General features: G+C 41.2%; 1 protein-coding gene across 2 annotated transcripts in view; it reads right to left on the reverse strand.

Annotated features, from left to right (window-relative positions):
* Positions 1 to 820: 820 nt before the first annotated feature.
* Positions 821 to 22,639, reverse strand: part of RSU1 (Ras suppressor protein 1) — a 103,036-nt gene continuing 81,217 nt past the window's right edge. For both annotated transcript variants that reach the window (XM_058420767.1, XM_040086278.2), the window contains one exon: positions 821 to 1,291. In XM_058420767.1, coding sequence (XP_058276750.1) covers positions 1,189 to 1,291 — 103 coding nt within the window. In that variant the 3' untranslated portion in view covers positions 821 to 1,188. The remainder of the gene's footprint in view (positions 1,292 to 22,639) is intronic.

Consider the following 22,639-nt stretch of genomic DNA (forward strand, 5'->3'; position numbering starts at 1 on the left):
GAACACAACAGGCCTGTCTCGGCAGTCTGGGCGTGCTTCCCAGCTTGCTGTCCGGACAGGATGGCAGCCGACACTCGGCAATGGGTTGCTTGGGTATGAAATCCATTAAGTTGGAAATCAAAGGCAGGAAGGTCTTGACACAAGCAATCCAGGTATGAATATCTGTTCTTGTTCCTTGAGTTCCCTTGCTGGCTTTTGCTCTCCTAAGAATAAAATTGTTTGGGAAACACTGTCTGTAGATTTTAGGTTTTTCTTCTCCATTGGTGAAACCCGCAACTATTTGAGCTGCTAAACCATTTGCAGCTTCTGAGCCTGGTTGTGGTGCCAGTTTTGCATAGATAAATATAGAACCTGTGGCATTTTCAAAAGCCATTTGGAATAGCTCTTCAATATAAGCACTTTAAGCAGAGATTAAACACATTATTTGGGTTTTCTGCCTAAAGAAAAAAAATCACTTGAAAAATTGGCAGAAGTACCAGTTTCTTCAAATTACAAAGTTCTCTTCCCCAAACTGAGTCTGGCAATTGGCAGCTCTCTACAAAGACAATTTTTTTCCTCTCTCCCCTTCCCTACTCCTTGATTTCAAAATAACCTTCAAGGCAAAAAGAGCAGTCCACAGCAATATAAAAAAAGAAAAAGAAACTGATTAAAATGTTTCACTCCTTGAACAGAATGCCTTGCATTTTAACTAAATTGGATCAGATAAAATGCTACCACATACCTACAGAAGAAATCACCATATTACAGGAAACATACTGGACACATACATTCCTCAAAGAATTTCCTATTCAGAAGTCCTACTGAAGAAACTAAACAACAATACAAATAAAGCTTTATTAAAATCATTTGGATTATCGTATGAAATTTAATATCATATAATATAAGTGCAAATTCCCCTATATGAAGAGGATGTGACACATGTGAAGAGAGGACATTAACATACATATAAATAGAAAAGCTAAAATATGTTTGACAGTGATATATTAAATGGCTACATAAATGTGACCACAGTTAGGAGCATATGTAATTTTGTTTCCCTCTATCAGTATCTTCTAAAGCATTATACATAATAAATTGCATTTAATTCTAATCTCTGCTTTCTTATATGTAATAAGAAACGTGTAGAAATATTGTAGGCACAAGCAAAAGCAATGAAACAGATGTAAAACTGAGGCAGAAACCAGGCATTTATTTGTTCTTGGCTGCCAGAGGTTTACGGCTGATCTTCTTTGACTTGTCATTGTTCTTCTTTGGAGGTTCAGGGTTCGCCTGCATGTGTCTGCCGTAAAGACTGTAAGGAAAGGAGAAAAAAAAATTGTGATAAAAACATTAAACATAGACTTTTACTCTACAATGTATTAAACAATGCATCTAGTTACTAGAAATAAAAAGAAAAGGTCTTTATTTTATGTCAACACACTGAATTCTCTATTAGCTCTCAAACTGCAGTCATTAACATTTGGTTTTTTGTGACTTTTCAGGGGATAACATCAGGGAAGAGCAGGCTTTTGGAGCGGTAAAGGAGCAATCAGTTTTGCTTTCAGAAACTAGCAACCTTTATTCTGCAGTTATGGGACTAAGGCTTGGAAGGCTGCAAGGATGTGTATTCAAGTAGACAATGACAAAAATTGGGTTGAACTGGAGAGATAGAGTGCCTGCTTAGAGCAAAGTGAGCATCATCCCTAACCAGAAAACCCAGGGGCTTGATAATGTGACAGAGAGCAATGGTGTCACAGCTGCCTTGGCTGCTCACACATGATTGATAGTACTGGGACAGATACCAACACATCAATGCCACATTAGTAAGTACCACTGATTAAATGTTGACAAAGTATCCTACAATTAAGACAGCTAGCATTCACTGTGAAGCTAAATGGACTACATGGCTGAGAGGATCTTGCTAAATATCACATAGTAATTAATAGATAATTTATGAGTAATGCTGATTAGAATAAATTAAAAACCTACCCAAAATAAACACAGCTCAAACTTAATTTCCCTTATTGACACAAACGCTTTTTGATAATGCACTTTGTGGGTTTTGGTTGGGGTAATTTTCTTCATAGTGGCTGGCATGGGGCTATGGTTTGGATTTGCACTGAAAACAGTGTTGATAATGCACAGATAGTTTAGTTATTGCTGTGCAGGGCTTGTACAGAGCCAAGGCCTTTTCTGCTCCTTACTCCACCACTGAGACGGTTGGGAGTGCACAAGTTGCTGGGAAGAGATGCAGCCAGGACAGATGACCCCAACCAGCCCGAGCATATCCCAGACCACACGACATCCTGCTCATCATATCAGACTGGGAGAAGAAGGAAGGGGGGCTGTTTGGAGTGATGATATTTGTCTTCCCAAGTAACCGTTACATGGAGGTCTTTTCCAACATTTCTGATTCTGTGACTCTATTCTATTTACCAGTCTAATTCTATGTCAGAAGACTAAAAGCTACCACCTGATCTGAGCTTTATGTTGCTTATCTGGAAGATACTTCAACCCTGACATTCTTGGACTGTGAAATGGGATTAGCGCCTCTTGTAGGGTGGGGTGGAGAGGCAGTGCTTGCTTTCACCTTCTCAGCAGCTGAAGTTTTATATCATGCTGCTAAGCAGGCTGCTGTCAAGGTGTACTGTAGCCAAACAGCCTTGCTCAAGGAAAATACAACCGTAAACTACGACATTACTTCACCTTACTGAAATTTTATGTGTGCCATCACCTACTGTCAACAAGGGATCAGGTGGCACTTCCTGATGAAAGCAGAGAGCCCTGACCCTCTGTGGTAACTACATGCTTCATATTAGCCACAATACACATATTTTTCTTTTATTTCTTAAGAGATAGAGCTCCAGCAGCACAAGGCTGTATTTTATTCAAGTACACAGTATGTGTATTAATCAAATACACATCCTAAATAACTCCTGTTTTGGAAGGTATAAAGTGAGTTGAGTAAGGGGGTCTATGGAAGGAGATGGATCAGTATTATGAAAAAGCCATCACTGTAGAAGAGCACAGAAGTGACATTCAAGGAGGTTGTCCCAACAGAAACTGACCCAGGATAGAAGTAGTCAGGGAACAAGCAGCATCTTGTTCTGTATGATATGCAGTCCAGCATTTGAACCACTGGCATCAGTATTTTGTAACTCTTAGAAGACAGCACCAGTTAAGTAAATACAAAATCAACTTTCAAGCTAGTTTTTTTCTTTTTTAAAGTCCCTATTTGGGACTTTAGGCACTGATTAACAGAGAATCCAATGACCCACAGTATCTAAGCACAAAAATCTTTCTTGGATAGGAACAGAACTCCCTTATCACTGTCCCATGTTTGCATTGTGGAGGTTGTTAAACCAGACAGTGTTAAAATAAACACACTCCCCTGGAGAGAAGACAGACAATAATATAAACACGTTCCCCTGGAGAGAGAGCAGTCAAGCCAGACAGTATATAAACACAACCCCCTAAGGGAGAAACCCTGGCAGACAGTCTCGGTTTTGGTGAGGAAATGTGTTCCCCCCATGAGGCTCTGTGGTTGATATGCTAATCAGTTATACCCCATTGGTTCTTTCCCTACTTCCTACTTTTTACCCCAGGCGATTGGCCCGTTTTCAATCCTTCCCCTAAGTGGTTCATTTCTCAATCCTCCACCTGATTGGTTCAGATGTTTTACTCCGCCCCCTGCCTTCCTTATATAACCCTCTGTTTGCTCTGGCCCTTGGGCACTTTGTCACAGGACTCCTCCTAAGAAGAAGCTGAATAAAACCTCCTGTGGAAGGCTCTGTCTCTTCCTCCAGCGTCGCCCCAAAGAGCTGATTTCACTGAAGAGCTTGAAATCACTCAGCAGGCAGCAGATGCATCTGTGCCTCTGAGATGTCCTTCTAAGGACGCTTCTCCAGGAAGGTCGTGGCACTCTGACCACCGCGACACATCTTGCTGCTGCACAGCTCCTTTGCCCTCTTAGTGCCAACCCAAAGAGGACTGAGACAGTTTAAGTGGCTGTCAAGTGTTACACACCCACCTTTTGCTCAAGTTGGTTTATGCTCCCTCTTTTTGCTTTGGAAACTTTATGGACATTTCCCTCTCAGGTGATTCTTTTGGCACCATTCATTCTGCCTCTCATTTCCTCCTTTCTCAGAGCAAATCTTCAAGCATGTGGACTGTCAGACCTCAGATCAGTGAACTTTCCCGAAGAAAAAGGTTGTGGTGGAAATTCTGCTGACTACAGAATGTAGAAATGTAGAAAACCTGAATCCTGACAATTTTGAATGAACTTCAGAATTCTGCTAAAATCTACCTGGGCAATGCCTTTTGACTATGGAAAGAGTTCCAGAAGCCACTCCATGCATTAAGCAGTAAAAATACCAATTGACCTGTAGATATTTTGGTAATTTTTTGGTATTTGCTCCTTACAATATTCAGTTCTACTGGTGCCCCAGCAACTTCCTTTGCCCCATTCAAATACTACATTAGCAGTAACAGATGTACATGAGTTGAAGTCATCCCCAGCACTTTCACATTCTTTTTACCTATTTTCATGTCCGACCACTTCTATCATCATGAGCACCAAAGTTTAATCCAGCAAAGTAATTACTGGGTTTGAAACAGGAAAATCAAATATATCTACTTACATTTCCCTGACAAAATGAGAGGGAGTTTCAATGAACACTGCTATCTCAACTGAAGATAAGTGCTTTCATCTGCTAGTCAAAGAGCAAGGATCAGACATATTCAGATTATACTAGCCCCCTTTGCACACAGGGTCCCTCTCTTTTGTCTGCATACATCAAATATGAGGAGGCATATGGTGTCGCAACAATATTTAAATACAGTAATGACTGTGATAATGCCTCTGGGACAGAATTTGCCTTCTTTTACACTAGGGAAAAGAGAATTCAAAATTCTCAATGAGCTTATGGTACAACAACAGACACCGCTATTACAGCACACAGGGGAAAAACAGCTGCAGGGGAAAAAAAAGGCAAAATAAAAACACTAATGGAGTTTATCTGCACAGAGAAGCAATTATCTGACCTCCACAACAAACTATAACCCTTCAGTTTTCATAATGTGAAGTTTGCATAAAGTCTTTAATAATTTCAGTACTTACTGGAAAGACACAGAAACAGCTGTAGCCAAGCTGTACAAACAAGGTACATGCTCTTGTTCTGCACAAACACAGAGTCAGATGTGTTAGGCAGAGACACCTGCACATCATCCTCCGCAGCAGAGGTCAGCTGAAGACGTGCACACAGACAGTTCTGCTGCTCAGCTGACGGATAGTGATGTGCTAGAGGATGACACCTTGACATAGCTGTTTGCATGACTAGACCCTTAGCCAAGGCAGATTGTCTCCATAAACACACAAAAGAATTTTGACGCAGATTGTGGCTACGGTCTCAAGGCAGATTTGTGAGATAAGTGCTGATAACACATTCATAGCAGTGCCTTCCCACTAAATATTTTGAAATGGCACTGGTACAGCTCTGAGCAGGACACTACACACAGCTTGAAGGCCAAAACCTCTGCTGAAGGACAAAATCTGGAGTGCAAACAAATACTTGAGATGCTTGCAGTTTGCAGTAACAGTCAGAAGCTGGTTACTATAACCACAGCTCACTAACTACAGAACCTCTGTAGACTTAGCAGCTACAGTATTGTAGACAGACTTCTCATGACATTAAAATTAAAGGGGAGATTAAAGGGGAGATTACATGCAAGACTGAAAGTGCAGAAAGCCCGCAGACAGAGACTCTGAGAAGCTTTCTTTCCTTGTATATATTTTAAAAGTATCTTTCATGAAAAAAAGGTTTCTTTGTATGCAGATGTAGACATAAACAAAATCTTCCGGCATTCTCCACCTGCCCCACTGGAAGTAACAAATGACAGCAGCATGGCTGCTGCAGCAGCAAAACTAACAACATCAAGTGAGAAAGATGCTCATTAAACTTCATCATTCTGTCTACTTTAATGATGCTTTTACTTAATAAAAATTCCCTAAGTAGTTGCAGGGATATTAGGCAAAGTCTCTGGTTATGTATCAGGGGTCCAAGCTGTCACTAGCAAGCATCCAGTTCAGGAGAGGCATTCCCAAGAGGAGAGAGTGAATACAGCTTTCTTGTAATAAATTCCGAGAGAATCAATAACCACAGCTTGCCACATTACTTAAGCATTTAGGAAAGTAGGTGATCTTTCTAAATTAAACCACAAATTGCTAATTGTTGCAATTTACAGCATAAGATCAGGCATGGAACCTTATAACTTGAAAGCATACAGTCTTGCTACCAAAATTTCTGAACTTAAAAACAGAACCACAGTTAAAATTCTTAAATTCCTAAAAGTCAAGAGTCATTTTGAAAAACAAATTCAGCACAACTACCTCCAATATTTCCTCTCTTGTACAAAAAAATGCTCACTAGCCAAGGGCTACATGCTCTCAGAGGTAAGACAGAATTTCTGTAAGCTAGGGAACTAGTGCAAAGTGTTTGATGCACACATTGATTTTTTTGTGTTTAAGCATTTTGAAAGAGGATTTCAAGACTGAGCCATGAGAAATACACTGGCCTCACTTTATGACTGTAACAGATCTATAGGGTGAGTATGCAGTATAAAAAGGACCACACAGTTAAGTATGGTCCTGCAGAGATGCTACCTCCTGCTGTGTACTGTAATCAGGGAAACAAAGGTGAAATGTTCCAGCTCTGATTTTTCAAAAGCTGAAGTTCAGGGTCAGGCAGATATTTAGGGCTCAGACAAAGCCCTCAAGGTGGGTATTCACAGTGACCCCAACAGGATAGTCCTAAACTCCAGCTGACGTAGCAGTAGAAAGGAAGGGCTGAATCAGTGTTGGTATCACTAGAAACCCAAAGCTGAAAGACGTGCTTGCATGACTGATATATGCTGGCTACCCTGCATTAGTTACAATTCACATGGACTTAGAGCAAGGTGCTTTTGCCACACCAGTTTTTGCCTAGCTAATTGTTGCTCTGGTGTCACCTCTGAGTGACTGGGTCTGACCTTTTCCATGTGGGAGCTGCTAACATGTCATCCCCTCAAACCACATATTCCCTCTCCCAGGAAAGGGACACATACTGTGATTTAACTGGTGAGTAACATACCAGTGAGAGAGAAGAGTGGAGGTTAAAATTACTATGCAAATATCATATTATTTTGGTCGTTCACCAGTAATGTTTTTAGTCTTTGTGACGTAACTCAGATGATCTCAATGAAGAGGAACACTGCATGGGTTAGTGAAACCACTGTTTTCCTTACGTCCAAATGGCAAACTGCAGCTTGAGGATTCTTAGTAAGGAAAACCAGACACGAGTGATTCATTTTATTCAGCTAACTTTTTGCCCTTTGTTTTCAAGTGCTCTGAGAGCAGATGGCAGCAATGTCAGTGATGTTCATCATCTGAAGCTCTCGCAAGTTCTCTCAGAACCGCTCAGTTTTGGCCTGTCGTTGCCTGTGCAGCTCTCTCCTGCTCCATGATGGAGGCAGCACTGGCTGGATGAAGGGGGCAGGTGCTGGCAGTGCCACGTGCTGCAAGAGCCTCTGGACCACTGAACTGGCAGCTCTCAATGTGCTGTCAAACTGCTCCACTATTTTTAGGTCTGTTAACAGCGTACCTTCCTCTACAGCCCACTGTCACTCTGGGATGCTTAATGCTTCAGACTGCCCCAAATCTATACATGCCAGAGCCCAGCCCAAAGACATTCCCAAGTGTAACAACCCGTGTTATTTTTTTGTTCCTTCCACCTGCCTCAGTTATCTTCATAACCTATAGTTTCTGCAGACACTGCCTGTCACTGCTCTCCCTAATTCCCCCTAAGTCCTGCATTTCACCTTTTAAAGAGACTTTCTGCATCACAAGAAATCCTTAATACCCTCAAATGCTTTTCTGGGCCTTCACCCCACAGGTGCTCATTAGGGGAACTGATTATCTCTTCGCATCTTGGATTAGCTCTTTTTTTTAGCTAGGTTCATTTTTTTGGAGCCCAAATTAGATAAGAAGATGAGGATTCAGCACAGGTGGAGAGCTAAGTATTCAAGCCCATGTCTCCCAGTCAGTGGAGATCTGGATAATGAAGCCAGTGGAGTAAAGAGCTTTTTGGGTGATCAAGTACAAGTATCTGCTGTGAGATGCTTAGCTGCACTGCTCTGGTAAAGATTTTCACCAGCTACAGAGGACAGTGGGTAGCTAGCTGACACGCAGACACTCATGTTTAGCTATTTTAAAATGCTAGATGGAGTCCACCCAACCACTCCCTCTGTGTTCCCACTCTGCACTCTCACAAGCTGTTAGCTATCTTACATTAGAGACTCTGCTGAGTCACACAGTCCAAAGTTGACTTACTCAGAATTCTGCCTAAAAACACTCCAAATCTCAGCAAACAAAAAAAAGTATTCTGCCAAAACTTTCTGGAGCTCACTGTTTCAGAATCTGTGTAGAATGTGCGCCCGCCAAAATAAATCCCATGTGTCTCCAACTGGCTACTTCACCATTCAGTTTTCCACGGGGCTCCCTTCTGCTGGACCCCTCTACCCCAGTCTATCTGCTGCTCTGTATACGTGAAGAAAAGAAAGATTCAACCTGTATGTGCCACATTCCCCACCCTCTATCCCTACAGGTTACTGTCGGAGACAGACCCTGACCAGAGGGACCTCTGGCCTCAGCTTAGAGGTCCCAGACCTGATGTGTCAATGAGGGGAGATTTGAGCTGAGGTAATGATTTACAAACACTTGCTCTACTATTGGCTGGCAATAGATGGATAATTTTAATTCTGCCAGACACATTTGCTCTTAAAATGGTTAATTTAATCCTTGCTTCTTTCAACTCACCATCGTGCATGTTATGGGGAACTGTCTTTTTTTTTCCCATAAAGGAATTTCAAGTAGATGTTAGGTATTTCTTTAATTAATACACAGTAATAAAAGAGAGCCTTCTCCTTATATTCTCTGAGGCTAGCAGCCTTTTGAAGCAAGTACTTTAAATGTGAGGCTTGTTAGGGAAGCACAGCTGGAAGCTCACAGAAGCAGGGAAAAAAAAAATTAAAAGGAAAATGGAGAGTCCAAGATTTGCAAAGCTGGCTAATAATTTTGCATACCCAACCTGAAAGACTTTACAAGAAGCATGGCTTTTGGCAGATGCAATTTTGAAAGCACAAGGAACACTAACATCCAGTTTCTGAACGACCTATCTCGATACACAGGGACCCCAGCACTGAAAATCTTCAGCTGTGCTAGAAATCCAGAGAGACACACAAAGGGGACTTCCATGGAACCGTCATAAAGATGGAAAGGACAGGGCATGCTTATTCTTATTTCTTTCAAAACAGAGACAAACAGGAATTAAGATTTCATCTAGAGAATCTATTATGCTGACAAAACAATCCCCAGCTAGGCCAGTATAATGAAATAGCAGACTGAGAGGACAAGGGAGAGAACAATTAATTTCTTCATGTGGATAGTCCTATCAGAATACTTCAATTATGAAGACTTTCTCACCTGGGACTCAGATCTTCAAGCACACTCAGGAGGCATGATCTCCTTTCTCATGCTACATTTTGAATGGAGCAATGAGTTGTTGAGCGTACACGTGCAGACCAGTCCCTGAATCCACCCCAGGCACAAAGAAACTGCACAGGCCAGAAACTAAAGCCCTTAAGGGTAAGAACTCCCACAGATTGCAGTGGAGTATTTTCCTACTTGTGTTCACAGGTGAAATAGCGCTCTCCTACTTGGGACCAGAAAAAAAAAATTAGCACCAGATACAGGCATCAGCTTAAACTCTGAGGGCTGAGGTATCTGCTAGAACAAATGGCATCCTACAGCTAATTCATCAAAAGCAATCAGGAGCCACAGAAACTGCATGGGCATGCTTAGCTTCTTTGGCAGATGCCAGCACAGGCAGCTGCAGACAAAAACACACTGCTAAGAAGTAAAAAGACAACTCAAGTGAGAAAAGAAGTGCGTTCTGTTTACTGGAGTGATCTGTATGATCACAACTCTTATTTTTATATATTTGCAATTTGTGAGCATGCAACAGATAAATCAACAGTTGCTCAATTTCCCATGTTGGGACAACATTTAAGGCCACTTGCCTCATCTCAAACTAACCCTGGACAGGCAGCACACACAGTACAGAAAACATACTGGCATGCAGCACAGACATCCTCCTGCAGACAGCTGAGCACAGTATTCCTCATTCTTATGTTATTTTAATGTTGTTGTTCGCGTGGAGTCCTTTGGGCTTCAGTAAAAGAGTGCTCACTTTCCTTTTTGAATGCTACACTGCTGCTCAGATAAATGCCCTTACATAATCTTTATTATTGATTTATTACATGCATTTTGCTGTGTACCTAATTAACATTTTAAAAAAGGAAAATAGAGGACAAAAATACCTAAGTGCAAGCTAAGGAACTTTCTTTAAGTTCTTACATATCTGGCAGGTATGTATTTCTTTTTCAGTAACTAGATGAAGTGTACCAATGAAATGTATAGAAGGGACTCTGAGGAAATACTGATACAGAGGGTCCCTTCTTTCTTTTGTTTTTAAGCAAAATTGAAGTGTCTGAGCTAATCTGAGCCTGCTCTGCTGCACACTGAGGATGACCAGTTTCTCTGGCAGTAGCATGGAGAGCATTCAGGAGACTGCAATTCCCTACACACAGGGTTTAATCAGCAGCCCTGCTCTGCTGGACTGGCTCACACACCTCTCTGAGGTTGTCTGCCTCTGCCATCCCAACTGGCTGCAGGGCCAGCTCTCCAACAGCTCCTTAAAATAAGCATAAGGATTGAATAGTGACAAGGGACACAGTGACAAGGTGGGGAACTCAACCAACTAACCTCTCTGAATCTCCACCTCTGAGACCCTCAAAAGGAAAGGAAGGAGTCCCAGTCCTGTCACACAATCCATTTGTGTGACCCAGCACAAGAAGCTCTGGAAGGCCATGTGAGCTCTGCAGACCACTGTGTAAAGGGGGCACAGGATTTACTGTGGGATGCTTAGACAGAGTTTTGGGATTGAACAAGAGCATTTAAGGATTATACTGGACTTACAAATTCTCATGAGGACAGACCAGTAGAGCCTAAGTGAGTGACCAAGAATGACAGTAGAGAACAAGCACAGGGAAAGAGAGGATGAGGCAGGGAATACATGAGGTCAACAGTGTGCAAGCAGGGGAGGTCAAAACACTTGACTGGCAGAACTCTGTGCCAAATCACCTTGACTTTGTCCTACCTAAACCCTGTTTCTAGCTGTTTTCTGTGTGAATGTGCCCTCTGTTCTGGCAGCATGCATAAATGAACAGCAAAGTTCAAGACAGATCAGCTGGTCAAAAGCATGGCCTGAGTCCCAGATACTGGAGTGACCAAAGGACTCTAGGATCAGCCCCCAGAAAGACTGAGGGGATGTAGGCTGGTGAGACTGGGTCTGGGGGCCTGATAACTGGGGAGCCTGGTATCAGAGGGATCCCTGACACAGGGTTTTCCCTAAGCATTGCAGGGAAAGGTATTGAGGAATGCAGTCTGGCTGATTGTCTTCTCTGTGTTTATGTGTCCATCCGTCCTCCCATCATGCTAATCTGCCCATGGCTGGCCATGTGTCTATATGTGTTCTGAGACAGTGGTCTGCCTTGCTACTGACAGGACAAGAGAAGAGGGATATGGAACAGTTACTCACTGCCATCAGTGAAGGAATTTACGTCATTCCTCCAGGATGCTGGATTTAGCTGCTCAAAAGCACTACCAGGAAGAAGATAAAGAACAGAGGAAACTCACTTCACTTTATGGCAACACTACAACGAAAATGTTTTTGCACAACGGACCACATCTCAAGTATTACACATCTCAGACGTTCTGATTTCCCTTGGCCATGAGTTGGGAATGCACTTTGCAGAAAAGCTGTTCTTGGACAGAGTTTTTGAACCTGCTTTAACAGGTCAATGCAAGTCTTTCCAGTTCCCAAACACGGCCCTTTCAACTACTCCCTGGCCACATGGGCACAAACATGCCAGTTATGTCAATCTTACAGACACCTGGTAAGCTGTGCTCTGACAAATCAACATACATGCAAAGGAAAAAGGTGATTCAAAGCCAATTTCAAGATCATTGTCATCATATATGTTAAAATGCTGAAATATTGAAAGGCAAAGACCAAGTAGTTCTATATGGAAACAAAACGTATCAATACAATGGTTTTCCAGTTACACAGCTTTACTGTGGAAGACCAAAGATGGTCACTCAGAAACCACATAATTAAATGATACAGACTATTCACCTAATTTTCCAGCCAGTTTTGAACAATGCACCACAACCTTAATAACTGGCAAACAATCACTGGGTTTTAAGCAAATCTTTGGTGATTTTCCATGGCTTTTACTGTGCCAACAAAGCTGTTCTAGAATCATTTCAGGAGGGACCTATGCTATGTGGCAGCCAATAATCTTTATGGCAACACTGCAATGAAAATGTCGCTTACTGTAATGAGCAGAGATCATAAGTTAAGCCCCCAGCTACCTTTCCATTATTTTTCATTAGAGTTTTCCTGGCTTTGTTATGCTTCAAAGTACTGAGGGAATTACCCCAAATTAGGCTCACTAGTCAGCTCTTCATTACTCAGACCACACTGAAACTGAGCTATCAGCAAACTGAACCAGCTCCTGAGTAACACAAGACAGTAACATTTGCTTGAATGTTTACCATTTCTCTTTTAGTTTGTCCTCTTTCTTTAAGCTCTGTTCTGTAAAACAAACTTGCCCACAGTTGGAGGTGGTTCTAAAACAACAGGGAAATCACATAGTATTTTTTCATGCCATTAACACCTTGAGCAAAGGGTTGGGCTTCCCTTCATCTACCAGAAACAAACTGTGATACAGTCATGTTTTCCTGACAGCAGTGTTTTTCCTAGATCTGTGTTCCATAGTGCTAGATGAAGTGGGTGAGATAAGAAGTCTCACTTACTATGTGAATCCTCACCCGTTGAAGAATCCCTAATCTATGGCAGATTTTTACACTGGCTTCCTTCCCTCTTGCAAAGCAAGAAGCTGACCAACCTGCTGGAAAAGAGCAGTAAGGCTGACATCAGTTAAGTTTGATGTCATCCAATCTGCACGACTTCCCAAGTTACTTTCACGGTCTTTCAGGACCCACAGTATGAAAGCCTTTTGAAAGGTTTTCTTTTCCCCCGACGTTTGTCAAGATGAAATGGCAATACAGTGTCAGCCTTATTTTGATTTTAACAAAATCAATACAAGCTTTTCTTCTGATTTCATTGGGTTCAAGTTTTGGCCTTTAAGGCCAACTATCCATGCAAGATAAAAGGCAAACTGCAGCTGCAGTATGGCTCACAAACCCCAAACTATGTACAACAACCTATAAACAACATCTAGTCTGGCTATGAACAGTGCAGGGAAAATTATGCTTTCTCATGAAGTGCTAGTAATAGCTAAGGCCAGTGAGTCACTCTGTGACTTCTTAATGCATGCACTGACCAAAATAGTTTCTCCTGCAAGGAAGGTGGGATTATGCATACTGATCTGGTTTTGCTCAACATCCCTTTGCTGTAGGTAGGCAGCACTTATCCTAAATTGTTACTGCTTACAAATACTCATGAGTTAAAGGAACAAATATGGAACTTTACTGAAAAGGACAAGAACTAGTTTACTCATCAGATATTTGCAAAAGGCACCCACGGGAACCTTCAAGCGTGATATAAAATAAACCAGTGATTCCACCTTCTCCTGGGCAAGAGGAAAAGGAACATGCAGTTGAAAACACTTGCACTGAATCAGCCTAAGTGCCACAGCAGCAACAAAGGCAGAAAGACTGCAACACCAGGGAGCCAAACACAATGCTGCAGTCTTGATGGACAAACTGCAGATCACCTACTTTGCATCTTCTTTGAAACACGCTGGAGAACACATTGCAGTGAGGGCAAACATGGTCCTTGATTCTTTCTTTCTGGTTTCTCAACCAACAGGCTATTAACATGTTTTCCAAATCCCAGCCTATGCACACAAGGTAGCAAACAGGCACCCCCTTACTTGTGAGAAATAATATATTAGATCAGATATTAGGAGAAATTTCTTCACTGGAACGGTGGTCAAAGATTGGAACAGACTGCCCAGAAAAGTGGTGGAATCACCACCTCTGGAAGTATTCAAAATATGTGTAGATGTGGTGCTTAGAGGCATGGTTTAGTGGTAGACTAGCACTGCTGTGCTCATGGTTGGCTCAATGATTTCAAAGGTCTTTTTCAACCTTTGTCATTCTGTGATTCTAATCCCAGCATTCCCCAAGCTTGTGATATGGAGCAGATTTATGAGAAATGCAGGAGTGGGAAAAGCAAAGTGACAACAGATTTGTCAACAGCTCTCTGTCACTGAGAACGCAGTTCATTAACCTGTCAATTGCAGTGTCTAGGAGACACATTTATTGACAACTTACTGCCAATTGATCCAACATCTATATAAAGCCCTTCTAATAAAACAAGTTAGCTGACTCAGATAATGATGAGCTCTACAGAGAATTAATAGCTATACTATGCCCCAAACAGCTCTAATTTCTAAACAAAATGCAACCAGAAGTGATAAAATCCCACCAACATCTCAGCACCTAGACCATATTCACTGTTTACAGCACATTTTAGAATTAGATTCACTTTGATACCCTCCATAGCTGGGGTGAAAGTATGGTATGAAGTACAAGTCCTCATGCAAACACTGCTTTTTACTTCTATGGCGTATGTACTTGTGGGATGAGTTTTTAAATACAGGGACTCTGCATTTTCTACTCCCTCAGTTTAGCAGAGGAGCACCCAGAGATGTTCAGGGCTGTGTGTGGTGGCTAAGGGCTAAGTGCTCTGTGTGGTCGCACGCCTCAGCCTCTCCCAGGACAGGGAAATGCTGCGAGTGGCCAACTGCTGGCTTTAACAACTGGCAGTCACTTCACACTGCTGGCAGCATTCCTGCAGTGCACACACTCCCATCCCTTGCCTGCTTTGCTTTGTACTACCTGTTTTATCACTTCATGATAACACGGCGTCAAAGACAGCAGGCATAACCTATTCTGGCACCTCCATCTGGCTTTATGTATCAGACTTGTGCTGCTCTGGTGGATTAGTTTCAGATCCCCATTGGCAGATCAAAGGCAGCAATAATAACCACAAATCAATTCCTCTTTAGGGCCTAAAACATCTTCTCCCTCATAGCATGCCTCATTTCTTTGCCACTCTGGAGCCGTTATAACTAGACACAACAGTTGTGTGCAGATACTCAGGCCCTGGCACTGTGTTTCCACCAGCTTTTTTCTGGTCTATTATGACAATCAAAATGAGCAGCATCAATAGAGACGTGCTCATGTAGATTAAACATTTGGGTCCCTAAAAGTCAGAAAGCTGCTTGGTGCCAAAGAGAGCATATGCAGAAGATGGCTTGCTTCCCTTAGTCTCATCTCAGGTAATGTATTTTCCAGCACACATCAGAGTTGTTATTTCCACTGAAGCAGCCAGCTACCTTCAGTTCACTGCTCAGTGCTCTAAGGTGACCAACAGATATTTTTGGATACAGAAAAGATGCATCCTCAGTTGAATAATGGCACAGTGGACACATTGGTTTCTAATGGTATTTCCAGACAGCTTTCCCCTTGATTAGCACATGCTCTAGAAAACAGGACTCAGAAAAGGGATTCATGAGGCTCAAGATCCACACTGTTGCTCCCATAGCGAGGAAACATCTGTATCCTTTCACCATGACTGTGTTTGCGTTCTTGAGATTGCTCTTAATTTCCTGATGTTCACCTCCTAGGATTTATCTAAAGACAGTGGAAGTTAAAAAATGACTTGAAGACTAGGTAGCAGCTCCGCTTGGCTACGTCTTGCTACCAAAATGTGACATCTACTACAGAAGTAGCTTTTGTTTGCTCCCTCTCCGTGACACCTTCACAGGGACAAAAGTGCATTTACCATGATGTAGCTAGGCAGTTCCCTGGATCTCAAATCACCCAGAGATACTCTGCCCCCTCCACCCTCAAAATACACCTGTACCTTGGATTTTACATGAAAACTGCACTTGTGCTGTAGAAGATACACCTGCATAAGCAGTGAAGACATAGACACTCCCTCTTACCCTTTTTTAAATCTTTCCATCTTGTAACTTATTTGAACTATGTCTCTGAAGAGACTCCAACATCAGCTAGATCAGCAATAGTTCAATATTCCTACAATCTACTTAAAATGAAGCCCACATATAAATAGCAAAAATGAGAGCTGCTTAAAGATCTCCTGAAATTCTTAAAGAAAATATTAATCAAGATAAACATACACAAATAATCTGATGCCATCACTGCATTCGTACAGCTTGCAGCAGCCAGAAAGACCTAATATTTCAGGATTGCCACATACAGGCTTGAAAAATATTTTCTCCTAAGTCTTTTAAATACTAATGTAAAGTACATTGATCCTGATTTTTTTCAGTATTCGATTAAGTTCCACTCAACTGACTGTTTACTCCTTATAGTTTTTTACTATACCCATAAAACTAGAACACTGTCTCGACATATAGAAAATGTGGATGGTATATATTGCTCATAGCTGCACATAATTTCAAGAACTGTAACTACTATTTCTAGATAATTTTTAAAGTATGATGCATGCTGTTGAAGAAAAATGGTGAGCCTATAAAAAGCTGTATGTGTTTGTGTCAATCAAGTAAAGAGAGTATAATTTTCTTCTCACATTATGATTCTTCTACATGCTAGTGGAAGCAGAAAGTCAGACAGATTAACCAAAGACCAAGAAAAAAAGACCATAATTTCATCCTCTTCTTCCCTCTCCCACTACTGAGTTTAGAAAAATGTCCAAAAAAGGAAAAAAAAATGACACTGGCAGCTTCTAGGACAGTTTAATAAACCTTGGGGAAGGCCTTAGTGCTGAATTTGCCTTCCCGGTAGAACCTAAAGCACTGCTACTAAAGCAATACAATAAAGTTTATGAACTTGTCTTTACTGCTGCATAATTTATCTTTGAGAAATGATACTATGGTGAACAACTGCTCTCTATGAATCTCTTTGGGCTTTAATGGACTGCAGGCTTTATCACAGCAAGTAAACTGGATCAAGATTGAACTCCAAAATGAAATATATACAGCATATTTTTGGACTAATGAAAAATACTTAATTCAAGAGTTAAATACTAGTACACTCAATTTGTTTTCTATGCTTCACGTCAACTTCTGAACTGAAAGTCTTTTTGACATATTTTACACTGAAACTTAAAAGAAACAAATTCCAGGACCACTCATATTTCTTTCTGTTCAAGAAAATTCCCATCTTCTGTTTTATTAGTTCTCTAACAAAAAGCAAATATATCCTTTCATTTAAAAAAAAGCAAAAAAACAAACAAACAAACCAACAAACAAAACAAATTCAAAACAACCCCCCCCCACCCCCCAAGGCAGAACAGAAGTCACAAATACAAAGCCACACTGCAAATTCAAAATATACATAACTAAACCTCAGTAACCAATGACAAAGGCATACGAACTCCACTTCTGTTCCTAGTCTGATGCTCATGGTACAGTTTGCTCAGACCACTTTCCAGCACTGTGGTTAACCTGCTCTAGAAAATGTTTTTGTTTTGGGTGCATGCTTTCTGTCAGGTCAGCAAGTCAATGTGTCTATGCAGTTCTTTGATTACCAGATTTAACACATGAAGATTTAACAGATGAAGGCATGGGAAACCCTAGGCAGTGGAAAGAAGGAAAAGGGAAGAAAACAGATCAGTCCATTTTTAACTCAAAACTTCCCTCACAAATGAGATGGTAGGGAATTGGGAAGTGTAACTGCACAGTGGGATGTGCATAAATGCTGCGGAGAAAACTTCATCATCACTCAAAGCCCACAAGCCTGTGCAATGCTGACATAAAGAGTGGTGAGGAATGAGAACAACAGGACAGAGACACACAGAATAATGGGCAGCCTGATTTCTTGCCAAAGACTTCAAAGACAAATCTGTACAACAGCTTTGTAAGGAGCTGATTTAGCCCAGAGAAAAACTTGTGTTTAAGAACTGTTGACTAATTTGTACATAGCTAGGGTAGTTTTCATCCCTGGATATTAAGATTGTTGGACAAGTGGCATTTCTCCATACTTTTGCCTCTTACAAGATAATTTCAAGACGCTAGATTATTTGATAAATTCCAACATTTCATGGAATGTTCTAGGCAATGGAAAATGTTGTATTCATTTTGATGAAAGCAAGAAAATGAGAGGGGAAAGGTATACATATGCACAGGATTTGTGACCTCTTGCAGTGGTTAGCACATGCAGCTGTTTCATCCATCCACGTCTGGGGGTAATGGCCTATAGACCAAAGAGCCACAGAATGGCTGCACCTTCTTTGCCAGTTGATGAGCCTGGCAAAGAAGAACCCCCATTTCCTCCCTTTCCTTAAAGGACTTGCAGTACAGTTTAGGAATGCTGACATCAAAAAAAAAAAAAATTGCCTCAGGGAGAGGAAGAAATACCAAGCTAGGGGAAAAGTGGAAGAAAGGAAGGAAGAGCTATGAGGTCAAAAGAGGGATAAGAGACACACCAAGCTTCATGTAAGGAAAAGCAACTGGCCCTGGCAAAAGAAGACAAAGCTGGTATATTGCAGGAAACACGCAGGTAACTCCCATTTCAATGAAGAAAGGGAGTATGGAAGGAATGAAGGAACAGATGAGCATGCAGACCATGTGAATTCATTAAGCCCTTAGGGGGTAGGGGGCTCTAGTCTGATGCAAGGAGCATATACCCCCCAGATGCTGTTCTCCTTATTCTATGATTTTTAGTACCATGACTTCAAGAACCACCACAGTCAGCATGAGCACACACTGCAGCAGACCACTCCTTGTTTAAACATACATGGTGCTTGGCACTTCTTCACATCCATCTCTCAGTCACATTAGCTCCATTAATGAAAAAATAAATGTTGCAAAAGGGAAGTATTAACACAGGCAATGCCAAGGACATTAATTTTAAAAATGCTATTTACTTTGTATCAGAGCAGTCATATATCTTGATTTTGAACAGTTCTTAGTCTTGTCCAGATTCTGATTCCATGCTGTAGAGACAAACTCTGTCCTGACTCCCTTTCCTGTACATAATTTACTTGACATCTTCAGTACCGTACTCACTTGATGGGTATCATACATTTAGTAGAAGACAGTAATTCATATTAAAGCAAGAATGAGTATTTTTTAGTGCAAATCCTGGATAGTGACTTATGTAAAGTACAGTCACAATACACCTAAAACTAGCTGCTTGAAGAGAGAAGACACTGTACCAACTGTTAGCTCAAACAGCTTTGGGAGAAATGTGCAGCTCCATGAAGAGTGGATTGGTCCCCAGTGTTGAGGGGTCAGTGCTAGGTCCAGCCAGTGCCTACAAGTACATTCAACATCTGTCTTTGAAAATCCAAGAGCTCAGATGCAGGACCCTAGTGAAGACAGCTGTGCAGGTAGCATGCCTTCCTAAATCTGTTCCACTAACACAAACCAACCACAATGCCAACTCCAAATTTTCTCTGAATCAACAGAAAAAAATACAGAGAGCACAAAATGACTGCCAAAGCACAAGGAAAAGGCCAGTCTGCATTTTTTTTTTTTTTTTTTTTTTAATTTGCCAAGGGAATTTGGCAGCTAGAGCAGGAAAGCCTATGTAGCCTCTGGGATGTGTGGGTGGTGATCTCAAGACACTAAGGATTTGGCAATTATCTCCACAGCAGTCACTGCTAGAAGTAAACCATATATTTTCAGGAATGGGAGAGGAACCAGGAGCAATTAGCCAGTTAGGAAACGTGCCTATAGATAACTTGGAAATAACCTGCATATGTGAACACAACATGAGTTTATTTCCACACGTCCTCACGTGTCCATGATGTGAGTTCAGTCGTTTGTCGCAGGTGCCCGGTGACCTCGATGCTCTCCTGCTCTGATACCACATTAGTGCCCAGCTCCCCAGTAGGGTTCTTAGGCAGACATCACATGCTAAGTTAGCATTACTAAAGCCCCAGCTGATATTCTCTTCAAAACTCCTCTTTCCCTTTCTTGGTCTCTATGGCAACACCCAGCATCCCACAAACAGCACGAGCCAGCTCAGGGCTCACTCTGCACTCATTCATCTCCGATGTTTGAAGAATCTCCTCTTTTCCCTGTACAATGTTTCTAAAACCAGAGTTTTACTCCCTCCTGATATCCCCACATCTCTGACACAGTTCCACTGCTCCAAGTCACAAACCATCACAGCTGTCCCAAATGAGGTCCCACTCCAGACTAGGTAAAGGAGCCAAAATCAAACCCAAACATGTTGTCTATCACTGGAGGCGGAGTGCGGACCTTCTCATGAAAATCCTGCTTCTTGTGAGAGCTTTGCCTTTTAAAAGCTATCCCTGCTAAGTAAAGGCATTGAAGATCTCCTCTACATAGCCAAAATAAAAACAGAGAGGGAAGAACAAAAGAGCAGGACTTTACTTTGACCTACATTTTTTCCAGGATACATCTTCCTTACCTGCTATTTTGTTTAAATGGCTGTTATAATATATGTACATACAAATATACATACACACACACACATACATACATATATATATATGTTAGATATATAATACATATAATATGTTATTATTCCTCACTTTACACTCACTCTGGGAGAATCAAGAAGATTTCATTAAACTTGATTCTGTTCTTATTCTTTTATTATACTCTTAAGACATTATTTCAGCACTGGCAACTTTCAATCAGATATTCTCAAAGCCTTTCTGAACATTTTTTTTCTAATTTGGAAATTATTTTTAGGAAGAGGGGGATGTAACTGTGGTGTACATTTTATTCCTGCCAGAACAATGAAGAACAGGCCAGGAGTTCACAGCTTTAAGATAAAATAATCAACACAGAAAATAAAAACATTTTGAAGAAAGAAAGAAACTTCCTTGAAGGATTTTTTTTTTTTTTTTTGCAAAAATTAGTTTAATAGTACTTCTGTTTATTTGTATGGGGGAAAAAAACTACACATGCTACAGTGGGAGAACTGTAACTTCTCTCAGTACATGGAAGAAAACATTTTCTTTCAGAAGGAAGAAGTAATTTTCGTTGAGACAGTATATAATTTTCCACACACAAATGTGTTCATCCAAATCCAACCTACATGTCTCCGTACCTTATGCTCAAATTTTCCCTCACTGCATTCAATACATTAAGTGCTACCTAACTCCCACCTCCTGAATTCAGCAAAAATTCCTTTTTCCTTTTTTTTTTCCTTTAAAAAACCCCTTTGAAATAGAATGTATTCTTGTTGTTATGGCCTACAACTTAGAGGCTGAAAACAGCCATTAGTCAACAACCTACCTATTACCCTGTAAAGTGTTAACAAGCGTGCACCCCTGCTGTAAAGAAATTGCCCAAAGAAAAGGGCACGGCACACTCCCTGGTCCACTCTGATCTGGAGAGAAAAAATGGACCAGGGCTTTATCACACAAAAAGCCTTGCTCTTTTATCATCCTGCTCTACCTAACCTGTGTCAGCCAGCAGATAAAAGGGTGGGGCACAGCACACCCGTGGGGTTTGCACCCCTGCGCACAGTCATGAATCCTGGTCAGTGTCTAAATGCTGGGAGCTCTTCTGGAGCCACCTCAGCACCCTAGGGATGGGGAGATGCTTGAGTCTGTGCACCACCACTGTATTTACACTGAAGGCTGCACACCCTTACACACTTGAGCTATCAAGTCAGAGCCTTAGCTAGTTACTGGATTAAACCAGGGGAGAGGACATACTGAAACTGCACTTTTCTAGAAGCAAGAGGAAGAGATGATTCCAAACGGCTCAGAAAAATTTTAAAGCCTCTTAGTTCAAGCTGTGATCCTAAAATCATATGGTTTAAGTAACTCAAAGCAGTCACCAAGTTTAGCAATTTAATGGTATTCAAGGAAGTGCAGTTGACCCAATGTAAACATGGTGAACCAAAATCACAAATAGGAAAACCAGAATCCCAGGAAGAGGACAAGCAAGAAAATGCAAGTTGGTTGTGCTTTTGACAACTCTCCCAAACAGTGATCGGTGACAGGAGGAAAAGGCAGAAAATATTGTCTTATATCCTATCCTTTGCTATTTGTCCTTGATTTCTACTTTTACTAAATGCTCAATGTTTCTGCTATTTCACTTCCTCCTATCTCTTCCCTTTGCCTAATCAGCTGATCCTTCACCTATATCTTCCCTGTTCCTTCACATACATGTTCCCTGAGGATTTTGGCTCTTCCCATTTATTTTCTGTCTGCAGCTCGTCAGCCTGTATCTTCTTACTGGTCTTCCTCCTGCAGCACTTTTATGCTTTCTTCTTTCCTTTCCTTGTTTCTCATCCTTTTATCACTTCTTTTTTTATATAGGATACTCATCTTTCCATCTGTGCTCTCTTTTTGCCTCTCTGGTGGTTGGATCTGAAGAGGAGTAACTCTGCTTTGAGACACTTAAGCAGGAAAATGAAGGTCCCTTCTAAATATTTTTCACAGCAGATGGGCACACCGTGCACAGAGGGTATCTGCTAAAATGTGTTTTAAGATATTTTCCTGGATCCCATATAATCATCCAAAAAATATTTAAAAAGGATTTAAAAAGGATT

Source organism: Hirundo rustica, chromosome 1, assembly GCF_015227805.2.
Source record: "Hirundo rustica isolate bHirRus1 chromosome 1, bHirRus1.pri.v3, whole genome shotgun sequence".
NCBI lineage: Eukaryota > Metazoa > Chordata > Aves > Passeriformes > Hirundinidae > Hirundo > Hirundo rustica.